The following is a 19,196-nucleotide window of genomic DNA, read 5'->3' on the forward strand; positions in this document are numbered from 1 at the left end:
TAATACTCACCAAGATGTCGATTGAACTTGGTAGAAGATGCAATGTTTGTTTTTCCATGGCCACAAATATGAATGAAGGTTACAGTGTAATCTAGAAAAGTCCATGAGATTAGTGACTGGAAATGCACAGCCAAGTCCACTGACTTTGGCTTTGTAACAATTAACCAAAGAGTGGGTAGCAAATAGCTAACCTACCAAGAGATGAAAAATAGAAGACCAATTAGCCTACCTAAATCAATAGAAATGCTACATTACTAGAAGGCCAACACTCCTCCTCCATTGAAGACAACTCATCTGAAACCCTAGTTGGAGCACTAATTTTTTTTAGAACCGAGAGAAACATGAGTTCAACCCCTTATATGGCATTTGCACCAAATGTTCAAGAAATTGTGAGGAGTGACCCTTCGCAGATCCCTGAAAATTTCCTCATAATTAGGAATGAAGAAGAAGGCAAGTCAAATAATACTGCGGATACATGTCATCTTTCTTCTGAGATTCCTATCCTATTGTTGATCTTTCTTTGCTCTCAAGAGGACACAAGGAAGAGCTTAACAAACTAGACCAGGCTTGCAAAGAATGGGGATTCTTTCAGGTGATCGTATCCTAAAAATAACTGCGCCATTTTTTTTTTGTCAGACAAATAGATCTATGTAGTCATATTATCTGTAACCCAAATTTAAAGTCTCGCAATATAGACAATTTATATTGTCAAACAGTTTGGTAAGAGAACATTTATTGTATGATATCGGAGTCCCAACTTTCCGAACTATTGGATTTCTTTTTTTTCAAGTTATAATATTAGAATATTATATATTAATTGTAGGTGGTAAATCATGGAGTGGCAACCGAAGTGTTGCAGGAAATGAAGGATGCTACGGCCAAGTTCTTTGAACTTCCGTTAGAAGAAAAGAACAAAATTCGTATGCCGTCGGATGACTTTCAAGGCTATGGCCAAGCCTATGCAGCTTCCCAAGGGCAGACACTGGACTGGTCTGACGCACTGTTTCTCAATGTTTATCCATCCCACCATAGAAAGCTCAAGTTTTGGCCCACCTCACCAGAGGGATTCAAGTGATGTTTCTAAACTCAACTTAGGAAAAAGTAGGCACATTGTCAATTTCTTCTAATTTGAAAACACTAGTCCATGTTGATGATGTATTTGTAATAGAAATGAGATCTAATGATGCTTCGAATCTTAATGGAATTGAGTTTAATTTCTTTGAAATTAATGTTTACTAACTTTCAAGAATTGAAAATTACCCACACGCGGGTGCAAGTGAAGCTAGCTAAACTCAATATATAACTTCCAATTTATTGATACATGTTGTGTTGATGAAGGGATGCTAAACTCAATATATAACTTCCAATTTATTTTTTTCTCAATGTGATCATAACACCGTGGCATGGAATTATCAACTTATTCATGTTATAATATTTATATATTTATTAATATTCTGATCGCGGTGTTATGAACCCAACCAAAAGTTTCTCCCTGTACTATAATTTAAGCTTTATGACAGATTTTGAGTAATGGGAAGTACAAGAGCATTGAACATAGAGCCGTCACAACTGAAACCAAAGCGAGGTTATCTTATGCATCTTTTCTTTTGCCACATCTAGATGTGGAAGTTGAGCCATTTGATCATATTGTGGAGGCATTGGGGTCTCGGAGGTACAAGAAGGTCAAATATGGAGATTATCTGGGGAGTTCCTTGAAGGGGAAACTTAAGGGGAAGGCACACATTGAAACTGCCAAGATCGAAGTTAATTAAGCAGATGCTTTGATTTTCAAAAGCCAGAAAAAAGAAATTAAGTAAGGTTCTTCATGATGACTTTGAGTGGGCTTGTTATATTAAAATAAGAAATTGCATCGAGCATCCCATATGATATATCAACAATATATATATACTCCCTCTTCTTGTTGTTTTTGTTTTTAAGAGCAAGTTTGACATAGTTGTACTGCTGTAAAAATAATCACTTTCAAATTTGTTGTGATAGAAATCAGCTGTGAACGAAAGCAATTAAGCATTTGGTAAACTATATGCTAAAAGTGATGTGGGTACAAAAATCAGTTTTCTGAGTGTTTGATAAACTATGATGTAAAAACATTATAGTTATGTATAATAACTAAAATAGACATGATACTGAAAATAACTTTTTATTTAACTATTTAGTAAAGAAGAGATTTTCACTTTCATTTATGCAAAGCTTGTACCAAAAGATTACACACCCCAAAAATATTTCAACTATAAAATAATAAAGGTAAACAAATAACAAGTTGTGAACTTGTGTACTGCATGTTTGCCACCTCAAATATTCTTGAAGCTTCTATTATCTGTTGTCCAGCCTCAAATGTCTTTAAGTTTCTGTTTCTCAAATGTATTCATCATTGGCAACGTCTCTGATCTTCCTTCCTCTCTCCCTTAATAAATAAATAAATAAAGAACAGAAAATGCCTAAAATTCTTTGGATCAAGATTGGGCTGAACAATCCTCAGCTTTGTTATTCTTCCAGATGACATATCATTCTTCGTCCAGGTTCCTCTACTATACAGAGCTTTTTCTGAGTTTGCCAAAAACAGTTGAGTTCCTCTCATCATCCGAATCATATTTTTCTGTTTTTGTTTTTGTTTTTGTTTTTGTTTTTGTTTTTGTTTTTGTGGGCAGTCTATTTTGCAAATGGAAAGATGTAGGAGTTTAAATAGAATCTCTTTACCAAATTATTATTCGAGGGTTTGAGAAAATTTAATAAGTAATCAAATTGGATAGTTTTCTCCTTGAAATTCTTACAAAGAGCTTGCTGGGAGAGGTAAATCGTGCACGTATGTGAGAAAGAAGATGAAGGATATTTGATGTAATTTGTTTAAATTGATAAGTGATTTTGGCCTCAAATAAGCAATACCAAACGGGTACACTAGCAATGGTTGGATTAAATTCAATGGCTGTCATGAATTTCGTGCTCACAGACACCTTGAATTCTTCCACCTCTACCCATGTAGGCCCAATGAATATTTGTTTATAAACCCTCTCCCCTAATCGCTTCACTTGTACTTATTGCCAGTAGAATTTATTGCCAGTATGCATCACCCAACAGAGCAGGTATAAAGCAATGTTTTCTTATAACAAAAAAACACACCTTTAAACGAACATTTCTACCTAACACTCACAATTATATAGAGAACATTATGTACAGTTTATCTCCCACATGATCTGCACCCTAACAAAAATATACTAAATAAAGTAACGTAGCTCAACCCTCACTTTCTCCTCCTCCATTAAAGGTAACCCATCTGCAACCAATTGACCTGGAGCATTTTGAGCAAGAAAGAAACATATGAGTTCAAACCCTGATATGGCAAGTGTTCAAGAACTGGTCAAGAGTGAACCTTCGCAGGTCCCTGAAAAATTCCTCGTAAATAGGAATGAAGAAGACGAGCCAAAGAGTGATCTTTCTTCGAAGATCCCTATCATTGATCTTTCTCTGCTCTCTAGAGAGCAGAAAGAGGAGCTTGACAAACTGGACCAGGCTTGCAAAGAATGGGGATTCTTTCAGGTGATCATATCCTAATTGGTAGCGTTATGTACTGCAAACTGAATATTTTATAATTTTTATGACCGCATAGAAGAAGTGCGGTGTATATCTGAACTAAAATAACTCTATCATATTAGTATTCATCAAACTTATGTTGCTAGAGAAATGTTTATATTTGTCAAATTATGACCACACAAATTCAGGCATTTCTCTTGATGCTTTGTGTGTTAGTCTTTGAGTCAATGGGCATTTTTCAAGTTACATATAAGTCAAACTTTGCATGCACAGGTGGTGAATCATGGAGTGGCAGCAGAAGTGTTGCAGGAGATGAAGGATGCGACGGCCAAGTTCTTTCAACTTCCGTTGGAAGAGAAGAACAAGATTCGTATGGCATCCGGTGGGTTTGAAGGCTACGGGCAAGTCGATGGTGTTGCCCGAGGGGAGACAATGGACTGGTCTGACCAACTGGTTCTCACTCTTTATCCAGCCCAATTCAGGATGCTTAACTCTTGGCCAACAGAGCCAGAGGGATACAAGTAATGTTTCTAAACTTAACTCAGAAAAAAGTGGAAAGTTTTGTTAATTTCTTGAAATTTGAAAACAGTAGCTAGTGGCATGTATGTTCATGTACTACATTCTACTTGATTATTTTTGGAAAATATTTTTTGAAGATATGGTTGACTAATCACAGTTTATATGGGTGTGAAACTCAAATACTTGTGAGCATCACATCAATCAACAATTCAAAGTCACCCGCACACGTGCTAGTGATAAACTCTAATTAACTTGCAATTCTTTGATAAATGTTGTGTTGTGTGGATCATGATGAAGGGAGGCTATTGAGGCATATTCAAGTGAAGTTAAAAGAGTTGGAGAGGAGCTCCTAAGGTCTCTATCTTTAATTATGGGGATGGAGAAGCATACTCTTCTTGAACTACATAAAGAGTTGCTCCAAACTCTGCGTGTGAACTACATTCCTCCATGCTCCATGCCTGATAAAGTACTAGGTCTAAGTCCACACTCGGACACAAGCACCATAACCATACTGATGCAAGAAGACAATGTAACTGGGTTACAGATTCGAAAAGAAGGTGAATGGGTGCCGGTGAAGCCAATTCCAAACACTCTCGTTGTGAATGTGGGAGATGCTATTGAGGTACGAATGCTAATTGAACTATATAAAAGAAGTGCATTAATTTGTTTAAGCTTCATTGTTCTTATTGTTATGACAGATATGGAGCAATGGGAAGTACAAGAGCATTGAACATAGAGCTGTGGCAAACGAAGGCAAACTCAGGATATCTTATGCTTCATTTCTTTTCCCGCATGTTGACGTGGAAGTTGGACCATTTGATCATATGGTGGAGTCGTCAAGAATGTACAAGAAAGTCAAATATGGAGATTATCTGACGACTGCCTTGAAGAATAAACTTAAGGGAAAGGCACACACTGAAATGGCGAAGACTGGAAGATGAGCAAATGTTTCAATTTTCAAAAGCCAGACAAAAGTTAAATCAAGTCTTCATTGATGACTTTGAGTGGCTTGTTAATAAAACGTCATCAAGCATGTTGATTTTGATTTTTCTGTAGCTGTTACAATATGCACTTCTCCCTTCTTCTTTTTTTTTTTTTTAAATGAAATGAATCTTATGCACTTTGTGCCATTCCAAGTTCAAGCTGCCAAACCCCAAATTGTTTTCTGCTCAGCTATGAAACAATAATGTGATAATATGCAAAGCAAAACAAAACGCTTGAACCTAAAGAGAAGTACAAATTGGTGGGTTAAGGGGGAATGGAATGAACGAAATGACAACAAAATATGCGATGCAGTAAACAGGTTCCATGAGCTAATTTAAGAGACAAGCTCCCATTGGCATCATTATGGCACTAGAACTACCTTGAACATTTGCAGCTTCTGGTGGAGGACCTGCACAGCACCTAGCAGCAAAGGAGGAGTTTCTTTCATCTCGCGGTATGGGGGTTTCTATATCAGCAGGATTTGGAGCAAAAGCTCTATGCTAAGACAGATATGGAGGAAGTACAAGAGAGCATTGAACATAGAGCTGTCACAACTGAACAAAGCGAGGGATATCTTAAATATGCATCATTTATTTTGCCACATCAACGTCTCGGAAAATTCTACGGTGGGCGTGGCGCATGGATGCGCCCACTGTTATAAGCCATTGGATGAATAGTTGGTGATGTGGAGTTATCCACACCGTTGAGTTAATTACCGGATAAATTGGTTGTTGTAGGTAAAAAGAATAAAAAAAGCAAAAACTCTCCTTTTCAAGTCGAGTTAGGGTAAGGTTTCTCTTCTCTCTCTTTCCTCTCCTTCTCCTGTGACGACGAGACAGCGACTCCTCTCCTCTCAGGTATCTCTCTCTTTCTTCTCCATAATTGTCTCTCTCATCTCTATATCTCATGGTCTCTCAATTTCCTTCCCAGGCTTCGTTTCTAAACCAAACCCATACCAAAAATCTCAGCCCCAATCTAAACCCCCATTTTTCTCGATCCCTGCCGTCTATCTCTCTCTCTCTCTCAATCGTTTCAGCCTTCACTCTCCGTCTCACTCGATTCTCTTTCTCTATAGCTCTGGCGTGCTCTCTCTCTCTCTCTCTCTCTCTCTCTCTCTCTCTCTCTCTTAGATTTGAGCACCAAACATGGGTGGGCACAAATCTGAGCGTGATGGGAATCCTTTGAAATAGAAAGTTTGGGGTTTCAATTTTGTTAAATTGAAACCATCTTAGCCAGAAAGTTTAGTGATGGGCATTCTTATGGGCATCACTCTCCCTATGCCAAAAGATAATTTTAATTATTCAAGGTTTGAGTTTTCTAATTTATATTGTAAGTTTTAGGTTTTAATTTTGGGCTATGGTCTGTGCAGGTTTTGATCTTTTTAATTTGTATTTGGACCATTAATTTGGAGACAAGGTGAGGATTTCATATTAGTGTTGAACTAGATGCAGATTTAGTAATGTCAGCTTCTCTTGCTCTGCTAACTCTCTCTGATCCAAAACTTCACTTCACAGGTGTTGTGTAGATTTCAGCTGCACCAAAATGGATTCAGCTGCATCCTCAACTTGTGATACTCGCAAGTGCACGAGCCGTTCGGTAGTATAGCGTATGTAAGTGCGAGGTCGATCCCACGAGGATTGGTGATTGAATGATTCAATTCATTTTCCCTACACAAAACAGAAATGAAAAAGAAGGGAAATAAATAAAACAAGGAAGAAAGAAAATAACTAACTCAAGCAGATAAGTTCCCAAGTTCAATTAGATTAACGGATTGATTCTAGCTAATGTATGATTAAGCCATGGTGTGTGGTCATAACCTTGTGTTCCTAATTCCCTAATTTGATCATTTGTTGTCTAACCTAAAATTAAGCATTAGGAACCCATTAAGCATAGAAGAACAATTTAAACAACCAAGCATGTATCTAATCCCTGTTGTCGAATGTCCATACATACTCTTCCTATTCATAGTTCAATTCGAATTAAAGCATGGTGTCTACTCTTAATTCAAACCAAGATAGCTAACATGCAAGCCTAAATGGTGATCAATCATTCAAACTAGCATATTAACTTATAAGCATAATGAATAAGAACAAAAACCATAATTGAAACTTGGAAACTAATCAAACTTGAATACTTAAGAAAGAATGTACATTACAAGAAAAATAAATTACAACTAAGAAAACATTAAAGAAAGCTAGAATTGAGAACTAGAAAGCAAAACTAAGAGAATTTGAGGGAGAGAAGGGAAGGGAGCTCTAGAGAAGTGTTTGAGAGCTCCCCCCCTTGGGGTGTGTTTACAAGCTTGGGAAACCTCACTATATATAGGCCTAAGGAAGCTGAAAATCTGAATTAAGTATGGCTAATGCATACAACACTTGTTTTATAAAATCTGAAATGGTTGATGCACTTCACTAATGCATACAACACTTCCATTATAAAATCTGAAATGGTTGATGCACTTCACTAATAAATCCCACCAGCAGCCCTAGCTCATCTTCATGTCACCATGACCAAGCTTCCAACCAGAAATAATAGCTCATCCTGAGGTCAGCATGACCAGCAACTTCAAGGGCTTACGAATTGGGCTTCCCTTAAGCAAATTAAGACTTTAAGCACTCAAACTTGAAGTTCAGAATGTCTTCTTTCCAGCCATATATCATTTGGGCCAATCCAAGGTCGGAGGAGGAAGTTAAGGCCAAAACAAATTGCTAACTCATTTTACGCGCTGATAAAATCCATCCTGAGCATGGCTCTGTGTTTGCTAGGTAACAGACTCCATATTTATCCAATGGGGCTGAATTTTGGATATGTTATATTACACACCCATTGGAACAACTTTCATGAAGAATGTGGCCTCATCCGAGCTATGTAGGTTGCTGAAACAAAACTTGCAATATGACCTACGAAACTGGGCTGGCAGGGGACTGTAGCCAAAATTGAGTTTGTCTTTAAGCTCTTCATCCATTCATCCAAATTAGGCCCTAACATGCATGGATTGCATCATTTACTATCCAAAGCCCTCATTATTACCTAAAGCTCAATGAACTGAAAGATAAACACAAAAAGGATTAAAAGCACAAGTTTAACTCAAAAACATAACCAAATCATAAGCTAGAAGGGTACAAAATGATATGTAAATATGCACCGATCAAATACCCCCAAACCTAGATTTTGCTAGTCCTCGAGCAAAACAAAAGGAAAACAAAGATAAAAACAAACAAGAAGTTAACTAGACCACTTTCGTAGGTAACTCGATTGCATTGAGCATATGCAACAAGCCTTTAAACCTCTAGGCATCCCTAGTAGGAGGAGTTGTGTCTCCTGAGGGTTTAACAGATACGATACCCACAAACGTTTTACTGACTCTGTAAAACAAGGTAATTAGAAAACTTAAAAGATTGTTAGTCCTTAAGCAAAATAAAAAACAAAAACAAAAAAAAATAATTACATTAACAAAAACAAAACAAAAAAAACAAAACAAAACAAAACAAAACAAAAAAAATTACAAAAATAAAAAGAACTCAAAACAATCTTTCCGAACATTTTCTGAAGAGAAATGACTCATGCACATGACTCAAAAGTTTTAACAATAAAAGCTCAATTTTAAACATTATTCACAAAGCGGCAAAGTTCAAAACATAATATGCTCAAAGTGTGGTAGTGTGATAGCCAAATGCAACAAATTCCCCAATCTTAGTTTTCACACAATTTCAAAAATCATACAAAGCACAAGTTCAACTTCAAATCTCACCAAAGTTGTCCTCTCACAAAGGAATCACTCGGAAGAGGGCTATAATGCAACACTCAGTTATAAACATGAGATTAGAGTTAAACCATAAAGACTTAACTCGAAATAGAAAGATGAAGAACTTGCATTAATATGATCTCAAGAAGGATGCCAAACACTTAAAAGTAGAAAAATGAATGCAATTCAACCACATGACATTTAAGATCAATTTAGGTCTTTAACATAGGTTGTAATGGGGCCAAGGGTGTAAGGTGAGTAAGAAATGAAAGGTATGGATAAAACAAAGTCCAAGGAACTCAAAATATAAGAGCATAAAACAATTGTTTACAAGACTTCGAATCATCACAATGAGAATTTATTTTTCTTTTACATGATCAAAACTCCTTATACCTTCATTTACATTGATTCACTCCTTTCCTTAAACACCAATTTATTTTGAAGGCCCAAAAATGAAACCCAAAAATGAAATTTCATTCAACCACCACTTAATCACAACTTTTCTCTTTTCTTTCACCAATTGTGTGATTTTTTTTTTTTTTTTCTTCAAAATGTAACACCAATTCCTAAACTTAGTATGAAAAACACATCCCAATTAAAGCTCATGAGTTCCTTAGAAAGGTAAATATTTGTTTTTCAGGCTAAGGCGAGGAAATATAATTGGTAAATGAAAGAAAAGGTTTACATGTAGGCTCAAAATGGTTAACAATGGAAAATCATGCTTAAGCATGCATAAGGTTAGCTTGAAAGGTACAAACGATCCAAAGAGGGCCTAATATCATTTCTTAAATGTCATGAAATCGAATTGCAAAAGAATGAATGACTTTTAAGTATTCAACCAAATCAATGAATAATGAGATCAAACAACAACTTTGATGACAAGAAAATAAGAGTATGTGTATAACACTCATGAAATGAAGCACAAGGCTCAAAAGCTCACATTTATGGTTATATAAGTCTAATTTATGCTTGATACAATTCTTTGGGTCATGCAAATCCTTTAATTGGAGAATTATGAAACAAATGGCAAGTGCGAAGAAGGTTTCGAACATATCATGCTAGAATGATGCCAAATTAATCAATTAATTAAAATTTTTTTTTTTACAATAAAAATTTACAAGGAAAAAAAAATAAATAATAAATAAAATTCAATTTTCATTTAAGTCATGCAAACATTTATCACAATCTCATCAAATGTGTTCGGAAAGTGAATAAAATCAAAATCAAAATAAAAGCAAGACTTAACAAAATAAAATAAAAATAAAAACAAGCAAATAAAAAAAAAAATAAATAAAATTAAGGAAAAACCAATTTTACATGCTAAACTCCAATACCCCCAAACCTAGAAATGAACATTGTCCTCAATGTTTAAAAATTAGGAACAAGCAATGTCATAATAAGAAATGAAAGGTACTAAAGTAAATATAAACCACACAAAAAAAAAATAAAAAACACAAATAAAATAATTACAAAAATAAAAATTACAAAACAAACAAACAAATAAACAAAAAAGAAAAAAAATGAAACAGTAAAACACTCGAAACAGAAAGCCCTAAACAGACAAAACAGTAAGCCCTAAACAGACAGTCTTACGCAAACCAAAACCCAAACAATTGAAAGCCCAACCCAAAAGAAAGTTAACCCACCTTGAAACCTAAACAACGGTGAAAACCCGACCCACAATGAAATCCGAAGCCCACACGTTTTTTTTTTTATTATTTTTTATTTTTAAGAGAACATGGGTCATGATGTCTCGGTTCAGTGTAAGGGACCAACTGACAGGGCGAGACACGTGTTGACGCGTAGAGGCGCCGCAGACTCCACAAGCAAAAATTACGGGCTCATGGAAAGGCGCGAAGACTTTACTGAACGCGTTCGTTCAGAAAAGACACGTCGTGATAAATGAGTTGGGTATGGTTGGAAGGCGAGAAGGTTGTGGGACTCAAGGAATGCTGGAGATTCAGAAAATGCTCAGATGCTGTAATGGCTAGGGTTTGTCAAAGACTAAGTCTATAAGAAAGGGTGAAAAAAAAACGCAAACTCAGAAACACACAAAAGAGAAAAGAAAGAAAGAAGAAAAGAGAGTGAGAAATCAAATGGCCTCTAACTACCCATTTTCGTTGGATCTCAACCTAGCTCCACCGACTCAGACACGAGGCCAAGCAGCGGCACCAGTATGGATGCCCTACTTTGCTTCCGCACGGGGGCCTGTGACAGTAACTGACTCAATACTCCTGGACAACGATGTTGCCATTGGAGTGGCTAGAAATTTAGTGACTCCTAAAGATATACGTGTTCTGGGGACAAGGGATGACAACCGGGTCGTGAGCGATGCCCTGGCACTGAGCGTGCAGAGTACAGCAACAGTCGCAAGTTTGGGTCATCGCCTACTTGCGAAGTCCCATGAGGTAGAGGTGCTCAAAGCTCAGTTGGCGGCGGAGCGAAGTATGGTTGAAGATTGTCATAGTGCTATAAAAAGCTTGAAAAGGGAAAGGTCAAGGATAGTGGAGGTGAATCGACACCAGCTAGAAGTATTGCGGGACGAGAATAAAAACCTATCAAAGATGGTAGAGTTGTATTCTCGCGACATGCGAAAGCAGCTGGAGGACCTAGACCGACCGGGTAAACGCAAACAAGCAGATCGCGAGAGTAGTTACGCTCAAGCTAAGATTGCGATCTTTGGGAGCTCAAGTGATGAGCCCCAAGAAGCTGTGCGTGAAGCCCCGGAAGAGGACAGCCAGAGGGCCAAACTCAAAGCTCCAATGGTCGAGACACCAAGCATCGAGAAGAAATGATTTCCTACTGCATTATTGTTGTTTTTATTTTATTTTGTTGTTTTTGTATTTTCGTTATTTTGTTTCGGAAATAAAAGAGTAAGGTTGCAGAAAGAAAAAGAAAAAGAAAAAAAAACGACAAACGGAAAAGAAAACACATTTCCCTAACTAAAATAAGATAAAGATGATAGCCGAAAGGGAAAAGCAAAAACACAAAGCTCTAGAAAATGAAAGTAACGGGCAAAAACATTAAACACCAGAAAACACGGAAAAAAGAAAAGTAAAGTAAAAGTAAAGGTGCTCCCCCTTGAAGCGATTAGGTCGAGCATGCCCGGGAAATCCGAAATGGTGTTGGCTCTCTCTCATCAGCATATGTCTATTTAAACCACACCTCTGCAAGCGGATGATACCCAGCATTTCTTCCTGCAAACTCAAGGAAAAACATCAAAAAATTTAGAAGCAAAACAAATGGCATCCTCATGCACTCACCTTGATGATCTCAACCTTGAGCTCTCACTTGCACCACCAAATGCCCAGACAAGGGCTCCTCCAACTCCTGTCTTCCCAAACTCCACATATCATCACGGTACGGCCTCAAACTTTGCTGAGATAATACCGAACTTTTCTGAGGCAATGCCGAACAGAGCAGCGCTGCTGGGAGGCATGATTGGTAACAAGCTCACACCGACAGATCATCTGCATGTGGCACAGAGGTCTGACAAGGCAGCGGTGGAGGAGTCCCACAATTTAACTGTACTCCACGCGGTCTCGGCTACCAATTTGGGCATGCGATTGCTGGCGAGAACACGGGAGTGTGCCGCGATGAGCGAGGAAATAACTTCCTTGAAGGCTATGGTGGCGGACTTGCAGAAGCGGCTCTATTGTGCCAATCAGCACGTGGAAGCACTGCAGAGAAAAAATGAGGACCATGTGGAGTTGCTGCAGATTCTGCAAGTAAGAGAAAACAGAGGCATGCCATGAAGATGAAGATGAAGATGAAGAAGTTGTTTTTATTTTTAATTTACTTGAATGTTTTTTTTTTTTTTTTTTTTTTTTTGTTGTTGTTTTTTTTTGTTTTGTTTTTTTTTTTTTTTAAACTTTTTATCTTTTTGAATGCAATGTTTGAATAAAAATGTGTTTTTAACACTCAGAAATAAACTAATTAACCACACCACGTAAATAAATAAACTAACCTAATAAAACAACAAAAAAAACATAAAAGAAAACAAAGAAGTTCCAAATTGCAATTTACAAGGAAAAATAAAAACCCAATTTTCAATTTTCAATTTTTTTTTTTTTTTTATATTTATTATTATTGTTTTTAAAACACACAAATATACAAGCAACTCACGGATGACCAGTTAAGGGCCTCAGAAAACACAGCCAGGGGATCCGGGAAGGTTGGAGGGGTCACAATGGTCCCGCTTAAAACCCAAACTTCTTAGACACCGAAGGTGTCGCCTATAGAACTCCTAGACACTGTATTGACGGAAGTGCTCACTGGAGTTACCATAAGTCAGCTCATATGAAAAATATTTTTAAAATTTTTAAGATAAGAAACAAAAACAAATTAAGATAAAATGGAACAACAAACCATAAACGAAAATGAACTAAGTACTCTAAACAAATTCAAACAAACAACATAAATTGTTGTACTAAAAGAAACAAACCAAGAAACCAAAGAAAAAAAAAAAACAAACAGCACTTTCTATCACCCGTTTATCACCATTTGGACAGATTCGTTTCTATGTTTTTCAGCTTCGACCTCTGTTCAGTTTTTAGGCTATAACTTTCCAACCGTAAGTCCAAATTTTACGTTCTTTATATGGTTGGATTCAGCATAGAAAAACAAAGAACTCAGCGCGGACCAAAAGGCAAAAACAACTACGGAAATAAACAGAATTCAAAGAAGAGAAAGGATTGAAATGCTCCCCCTTGAAGCGATTAGGTCGAATGTGATGCACTTGGAGGTCGCGACTTCTCCCATTGCTCCACACTTCCCATTCTTATGATTGAGGTTGCCATCTCTCTCCATTTTTATTAAGCTGTCATAAATTGCTAAAACAAACACACAAACTTGAAATGGAATTAAAAGGATTATGAAATAAAAACTAAAATGAAAAGGAAAATCAACACACATCCAATTCCATGCTTCAAAGCAACAAGCACCAATGGGTTGTGTAAGCTGGGACTTAAACCCAGTTCTCTTGCTTGTTGGGCAATTGTCCTTTTCTGTTGGACTACAAACACAACTTGTCCATTAACGTCATTAACTTTAAAACTTGAAATTGTCTAGAAAAACATGAAAATGAAAAATAAAAATAAAACAAGTAGGGAAAAGAAATAGAACCAAACTATGTTGCCAATCCCCGGCAACGGCGCCAAAAACTTGTTGTGTAGATTTCAGCTGCACCAAAATGGATTCAGCTGCATCCTCAACTTGTGATACTCGCAAGTGCACGAGCCGTTCGGTAGTATAGCGTATGTAAGTGCGAGGTCGATCCCACGAGGATTGGTGATTGAATGATTCAATTCATTTTCCCTACACAAAACAGAAATGAAAAAGAAGGGAAATAAATAAAACAAGGAAGAAAGAAAATAACTAACTCAAGCAGATAAGTTCCCAAGTTCAATTAGATTAACGGATTGATTCTAGCTAATGTATGATTAAGCCATGGTGTGTGGTCATAACCTTGTGTTCCTAATTCCCTAATTTGATCATTTGTTGTCTAACCTAAAATTAAGCATTAGGAACCCATTAAGCATAGAAGAACAATTTAAACAACCAAGCATGTATCTAATCCCTGTTGTCGAATGTCCATACATACTCTTCCTATTCATAGTTCAATTCGAATTAAAGCATGGTGTCTACTCTTAATTCAAACCAAGATAGCTAACATGCAAGCCTAAATGGTGATCAATCATTCAAACTAGCATATTAACTTATAAGCATAATGAATAAGAACAAAAACCATAATTGAAACTTGGAAACTAATCAAACTTGAATACTTAAGAAAGAATGTACATTACAAGAAAAATAAATTACAACTAAGAAAACATTAAAGAAAGCTAGAATTGAGAACTAGAAAGCAAAACTAAGAGAATTTGAGGGAGAGAAGGGAAGGGAGCTCTAGAGAAGTGTTTGAGAGCTCCCCCCCTTGGGGTGTGTTTACAAGCTTGGGAAACCTCACTATATATAGGCCTAAGGAAGCTGAAAATCTGAATTAAGTATGGCTAATGCATACAACACTTGTTTTATAAAATCTGAAATGGTTGATGCACTTCACTAATGCATACAACACTTCCATTATAAAATCTGAAATGGTTGATGCACTTCACTAATAAATCCCACCAGCAGCCCTAGCTCATCTTCATGTCACCATGACCAAGCTTCCAACCAGAAATAATAGCTCATCCTGAGGTCAGCATGACCAGCAACTTCAAGGGCTTACGAATTGGGCTTCCCTTAAGCAAATTAAGACTTTAAGCACTCAAACTTGAAGTTCAGAATGTCTTCTTTCCAGCCATATATCATTTGGGCCAATCCAAGGTCGGAGGAGGAAGTTAAGGCCAAAACAAATTGCTAACTCATTTTACGCGCTGATAAAATCCATCCTGAGCATGGCTCTGTGTTTGCTAGGTAACAGACTCCATATTTATCCAATGGGGCTGAATTTTGGATATGTTATATTACACACCCATTGGAACAACTTTCATGAAGAATGTGGCCTCATCCGAGCTATGTAGGTTGCTGAAACAAAACTTGCAATATGACCTACGAAACTGGGCTGGCAGGGGACTGTAGCCAAAATTGAGTTTGTCTTTAAGCTCTTCATCCATTCATCCAAATTAGGCCCTAACATGCATGGATTGCATCATTTACTATCCAAAGCCCTCATTATTACCTAAAGCTCAATGAACTGAAAGATAAACACAAAAAGGATTAAAAGCACAAGTTTAACTCAAAAACATAACCAAATCATAAGCTAGAAGGGTACAAAATGATATGTAAATATGCACCGATCAACAGGCGCTCCTCCATCTCAGCTAGCTCCCTTTCTCATATCAATATCAGGTACGAATGTGGTTGCTTCCTCCAATTCCTCTGTATTTCAACTTGAATTTATAGAATTAGGTTTTGTTTGCTGTAAATTTGGGGCTTTTGTTCTCATTGAGCTGTAGGAGGTTTGTGGGGTAAATTGAAATGCTTGATAGAGGATTTTAAGGGGATGCATGATGTTGCAGATATTATTTTGCCTTGTGTTATAAAATATCTCAGCTGCTTGGTCTTTTAACATTCTCCTTGGCTCAGAATCATTTTTGGGCGTACTTGTGATGATGAAATGAAATCTTGGTTGATGGGGGTCAGATTATTTTTTTCCTTAGGAAGGATGGGGTAAATTAGTTCCTCTGTTTTTCATTGGTGATGTTACTTCTTGTAATAAACTACCAATTAGCTTATTTCAACAATGTTAAAAGTGGTTTGGTTGCTGTTGATGTAATTTTTTTGTAATAAATTCTGATGAAATAGGCAATACATTCATTATAATTGCTTTCTTTTGAGATGATTGGTTTTCTATGGTGTGGCCCTTTTTCGGGTCTGCAATATATAAATTTATGATAATCTGGTTGCATTTTCTCTCTCTCTCTCTCTCTCTCTCTCTCTCTCTCTCTCTCTCTCTCTCTCTCTCTCTGTTTTGGTATGTTTTTAGCGTGAAATTACATCTTTTTCTCTTTTGAATATAAATTTGGTCTGTTTTTAGTTGGTCAAGTATTTATAAGCTCGAAACCAGTTAAAGTTCGAATTGTGAATGATGAGATTTCCATTTAATTTGAGGGATAAGTGATTCATGACCCTGCAATTATAGTTTTAGGAGCTAAATGCAAGGATATATAATTTTTATTGCTCAAAATTTAGGATTTTTTCTATTAAATTAGGCTTGTCGAATTAGGGTTTCTAAATTGAATTGGGGGTTGAGGTAGATGATTTTTTCTGTTAAATTAAGGCCATCAAGGTGGTTGAGAGTTAGTTTTCAATTTTGATTTTAATTTCAAGGAGCTGTTTGATCGTTCTGCATATTATAAAGTTCTGATGGCAATCTGTTTTTTTTTTTTAGCGAAATTGATGAGAACTCTGGCCGAATAACCGAAGAGATAGAGAAGTGCAAAGAGCAGAGTCTTGAGAAGAAGAGAGGCTTAGAGGAAGCCAAAGAACAAGTTGAGAAAGCTGCTTATGTAGTTTTAGAGATGCTCAACAACAGAGGATAGATTGTAGAGTGAATGTATTGAACAATACTTTCAATTACATGAATGAAGTTTATGTTGGCTTTGATGAGGATATAGTACCATTGAGAATAAGCTTTTAAAGTAAATTTGACTGTTATATCATAGTTTATGTGCCAATTGAAACAATCATCCCATTAGCATTGTGAATGGGCATTGTACCATAAAGTTGTATTTTCATATTAGTGTATGTATATTGCCATGTTATTGATAGTCTTTTCAATTTTGAGAAAGTATATACAATATGTGATTTGTCAATGTAATTGACAAACAGCCAGTGCCATTTGCATTCCAGTCGTGCAATTGACAAACAAAGTAGTACTATTTGCATTCAAGTCGAGCAATTGCCATTATCTATGCACAATTAATTGAAAATGTAAATATAATATGTGATTTGTCAATGTAATTGACAAACAGGTAGTGTAATTTGCATTCCAGTAGTGCAATTGACAATCAAAGTAGTCCTATTTGCATTTCAGTCTTGCAATAATTGTTATCTTTGCACAATTATGAAACATAGAATCTCTCACTAATGATAAATCCTTCATAATTAATTGTATGTTCAAAAGGTTGTAATCCATGTGCAAAAAAACTTAGTAGAATGCATAAAAACATTGCTTAATAGTGAGTGACCGGTTAAATGGGTTGCTCCAAGTTAAAAAAAGGAAGAAAAAAAAAGAGAAATCTGAAAAGAAAGAAGGCTTTCCTGCGACTTCTATCTCTTCCTCTTCTTGGCACTTCTATCTTTTTTTCTTCGCACGACTCGTGTCTCTTCTTCTCTCTCTTCTTTAGTTGGGCTTGTTAAAATGAAGGTTTGATTATTCAAGAATAGAAGAAAGGAAGGGAAGAGAGAGAGAGAGAACAAAGAGAGCAATAGAAGAAAGAAATCAAAGCTTCTGTATATTTCTCAATCATCTGAGCAGTACAATTGTAAGCTTATATATTCTTAGCTTTTGCTTACTGATTAAGCACTATTGTTGACTAGCTTTTCTGAATTTCTAACCACTTCACTATTGTTGTCTTTCTTTGTGGTAGATGTTAAGTGTTAGCTTATGTAATTTGTTTGATGCTATAGACTTATTATATAATGATGTCAAATATGATCGTGTATTGTTCTATCTCAATGGGTTCAATGAGTTAATTCCAAAGGAAGTGACCATAAGATGGAAAGGGCACTGATAGATTGGCTCACCTAAGATGAAAAGGTAATAATGTAATTGACAAACAGTTAGTTGGAAATTGCAAAGGAATAATGCAATTGACAAACAATTCGTTGTAAATTGTTCCATAGAATTGTAAAACCCATCCGTAATCTTGTAATATCGTAATTTACAAGCATATAGACATCTAGTACAATATTAAGGTAACTAGGGACATTAGGAAAGTAAATTGGGTCCTTATACGTGTAAACACAAATGATTACATTATTAAGGTATCGTATTACTCTGTTTAGGACAGTCATGTTCCACAAGATTGTAAAATTCACCCTTAATCTTGTAATATCGTAATTTATAATTATAAAGATATGTAGTATAATATTAAGGTAAAATGGAAAATTTAGAAGGTAAATTGGGTCCTTATACTTGTAAACATGGATGTTTACAATATTAAGGTCTCGTATTACTCTATTTTGGATAGTTATGTTCCAGAAGATTGTAAAACTCATCCTTAATACTGTAATATCGTAATTTACAAAGAGAAGGACGTCTAGTACAATATTAAGGTAACTAGGGACATTAGGAAAGTAAATCGAGTCCTTATACGTGTAAACACAAACGTTTACTATATTAAGGTCTTGTTTTACTCGGTTTTGGAAAGTTATGTTCCATATGATTGTAAAATGCATCCTTAATCTTGTAATATCGTAATTTACAAAGATAAAGACATGTAGTACAATATTATGGTAAATGGGAACATTCGAAAGGTAAATTGGGTCCTTAGTATTGTAAACATGGATTTTACAATATTAAGGTCTCGTATTACTCTATTTTGGATAGTTATGTTCCAGGAGATTGTAAAACTCATCCTTAATGTTGTAATATCGTAATTTACAAAGAGAAGGATGTCTAGTACAATATTAAGGTAACTAGGGACATTAGGAAAGTAAATTGAGTCCTTATATGTGTAAACACAAACGTTTACTATATTAAGGTCTTGTTTTACTTGGTTTTGGACAGTTATGTTCCATATGATTGTAAAATGCATCCTTAATCTTGTAATATCGTAATTTACAAAGATGAAGACATGTAGTACAATATTAAGGTAAATGGGAACATTCGGAAGGTAAATTGGGTCCTTATACTTGTAAACTCGGATGTTTACAATACTAAGGTCTTGTATTACTC

At 36.0% G+C, this 19,196-nt stretch overlaps 1 protein-coding gene, 1 long non-coding RNA gene and 1 pseudogene across 4 annotated transcripts; all 3 read left to right on the forward strand.

The window, feature by feature from the left end:
• Positions 1–260: 260 nt before the first annotated feature.
• LOC110766508 (protein LATERAL BRANCHING OXIDOREDUCTASE 1-like) lies at positions 261–1,142 on the forward strand (annotated as a pseudogene). Its single transcript, XR_015836223.1, has 2 exons — positions 261–592; positions 824–1,142. The product of XR_015836223.1 is annotated as a protein LATERAL BRANCHING OXIDOREDUCTASE 1-like (transcript).
• A 1,249-nt stretch (positions 1,143–2,391) lies between these two features.
• LOC110766474 (protein LATERAL BRANCHING OXIDOREDUCTASE 1-like) lies at positions 2,392–5,207 on the forward strand. 2 transcript variants are annotated; one of them, XM_021969807.2, is made up of 5 exons: positions 2,392–2,580; positions 3,281–3,552; positions 3,820–4,067; positions 4,363–4,687; positions 4,764–5,207. In XM_021969807.2, the coding sequence occupies exons 2-5, from the start codon at positions 3,334–3,336 to the stop codon at positions 5,004–5,006; spliced, it is 1,035 nt and encodes a 344-aa protein (XP_021825499.2). In that variant the 5' UTR covers positions 2,392–2,580; positions 3,281–3,333; the 3' UTR covers positions 5,007–5,207. The 2 variants fall into 2 exon arrangements, with proteins under 2 accessions (XP_021825499.2, XP_021825500.2); XM_021969808.2 differs by lacking the exon at positions 3,281–3,552.
• Positions 5,208–5,818: 611 nt separating this feature from the next.
• On the forward strand, positions 5,819–16,903 carry LOC110766534 (uncharacterized). The gene is made up of 4 exons (XR_015836751.1): positions 5,819–5,906; positions 6,419–6,465; positions 15,599–15,643; positions 16,686–16,903. It is a non-coding gene; the product is annotated as an uncharacterized LOC110766534 (long non-coding RNA).
• The last annotated feature ends 2,293 nt before the right edge of the window (positions 16,904–19,196 follow it).

Source organism: Prunus avium, chromosome 6, assembly GCF_965620075.1.
Source record: "Prunus avium chromosome 6, drPruAviu1.hap1.1, whole genome shotgun sequence".
In the NCBI taxonomy this organism is placed as follows: domain Eukaryota; kingdom Viridiplantae; phylum Streptophyta; class Magnoliopsida; order Rosales; family Rosaceae; genus Prunus; species Prunus avium.

Coding starts and splice junctions, on each gene's coding strand:
- LOC110766474 (XM_021969807.2), top strand. CDS start 3,334: ATGAGTTCAAACCCTGATATGGCAAGTGTTCAAGAACTGGTCAAGAGT. Junction 4,068..4,362: donor ACAGAGCCAGAGGGATACAA/GTAATGTTTCTA, acceptor ATCATGATGAAG/GGAGGCTATTGAGGCATATT. Junction 4,688..4,763: donor ATGTGGGAGATGCTATTGAG/GTACGAATGCTA, acceptor TTGTTATGACAG/ATATGGAGCAATGGGAAGTA.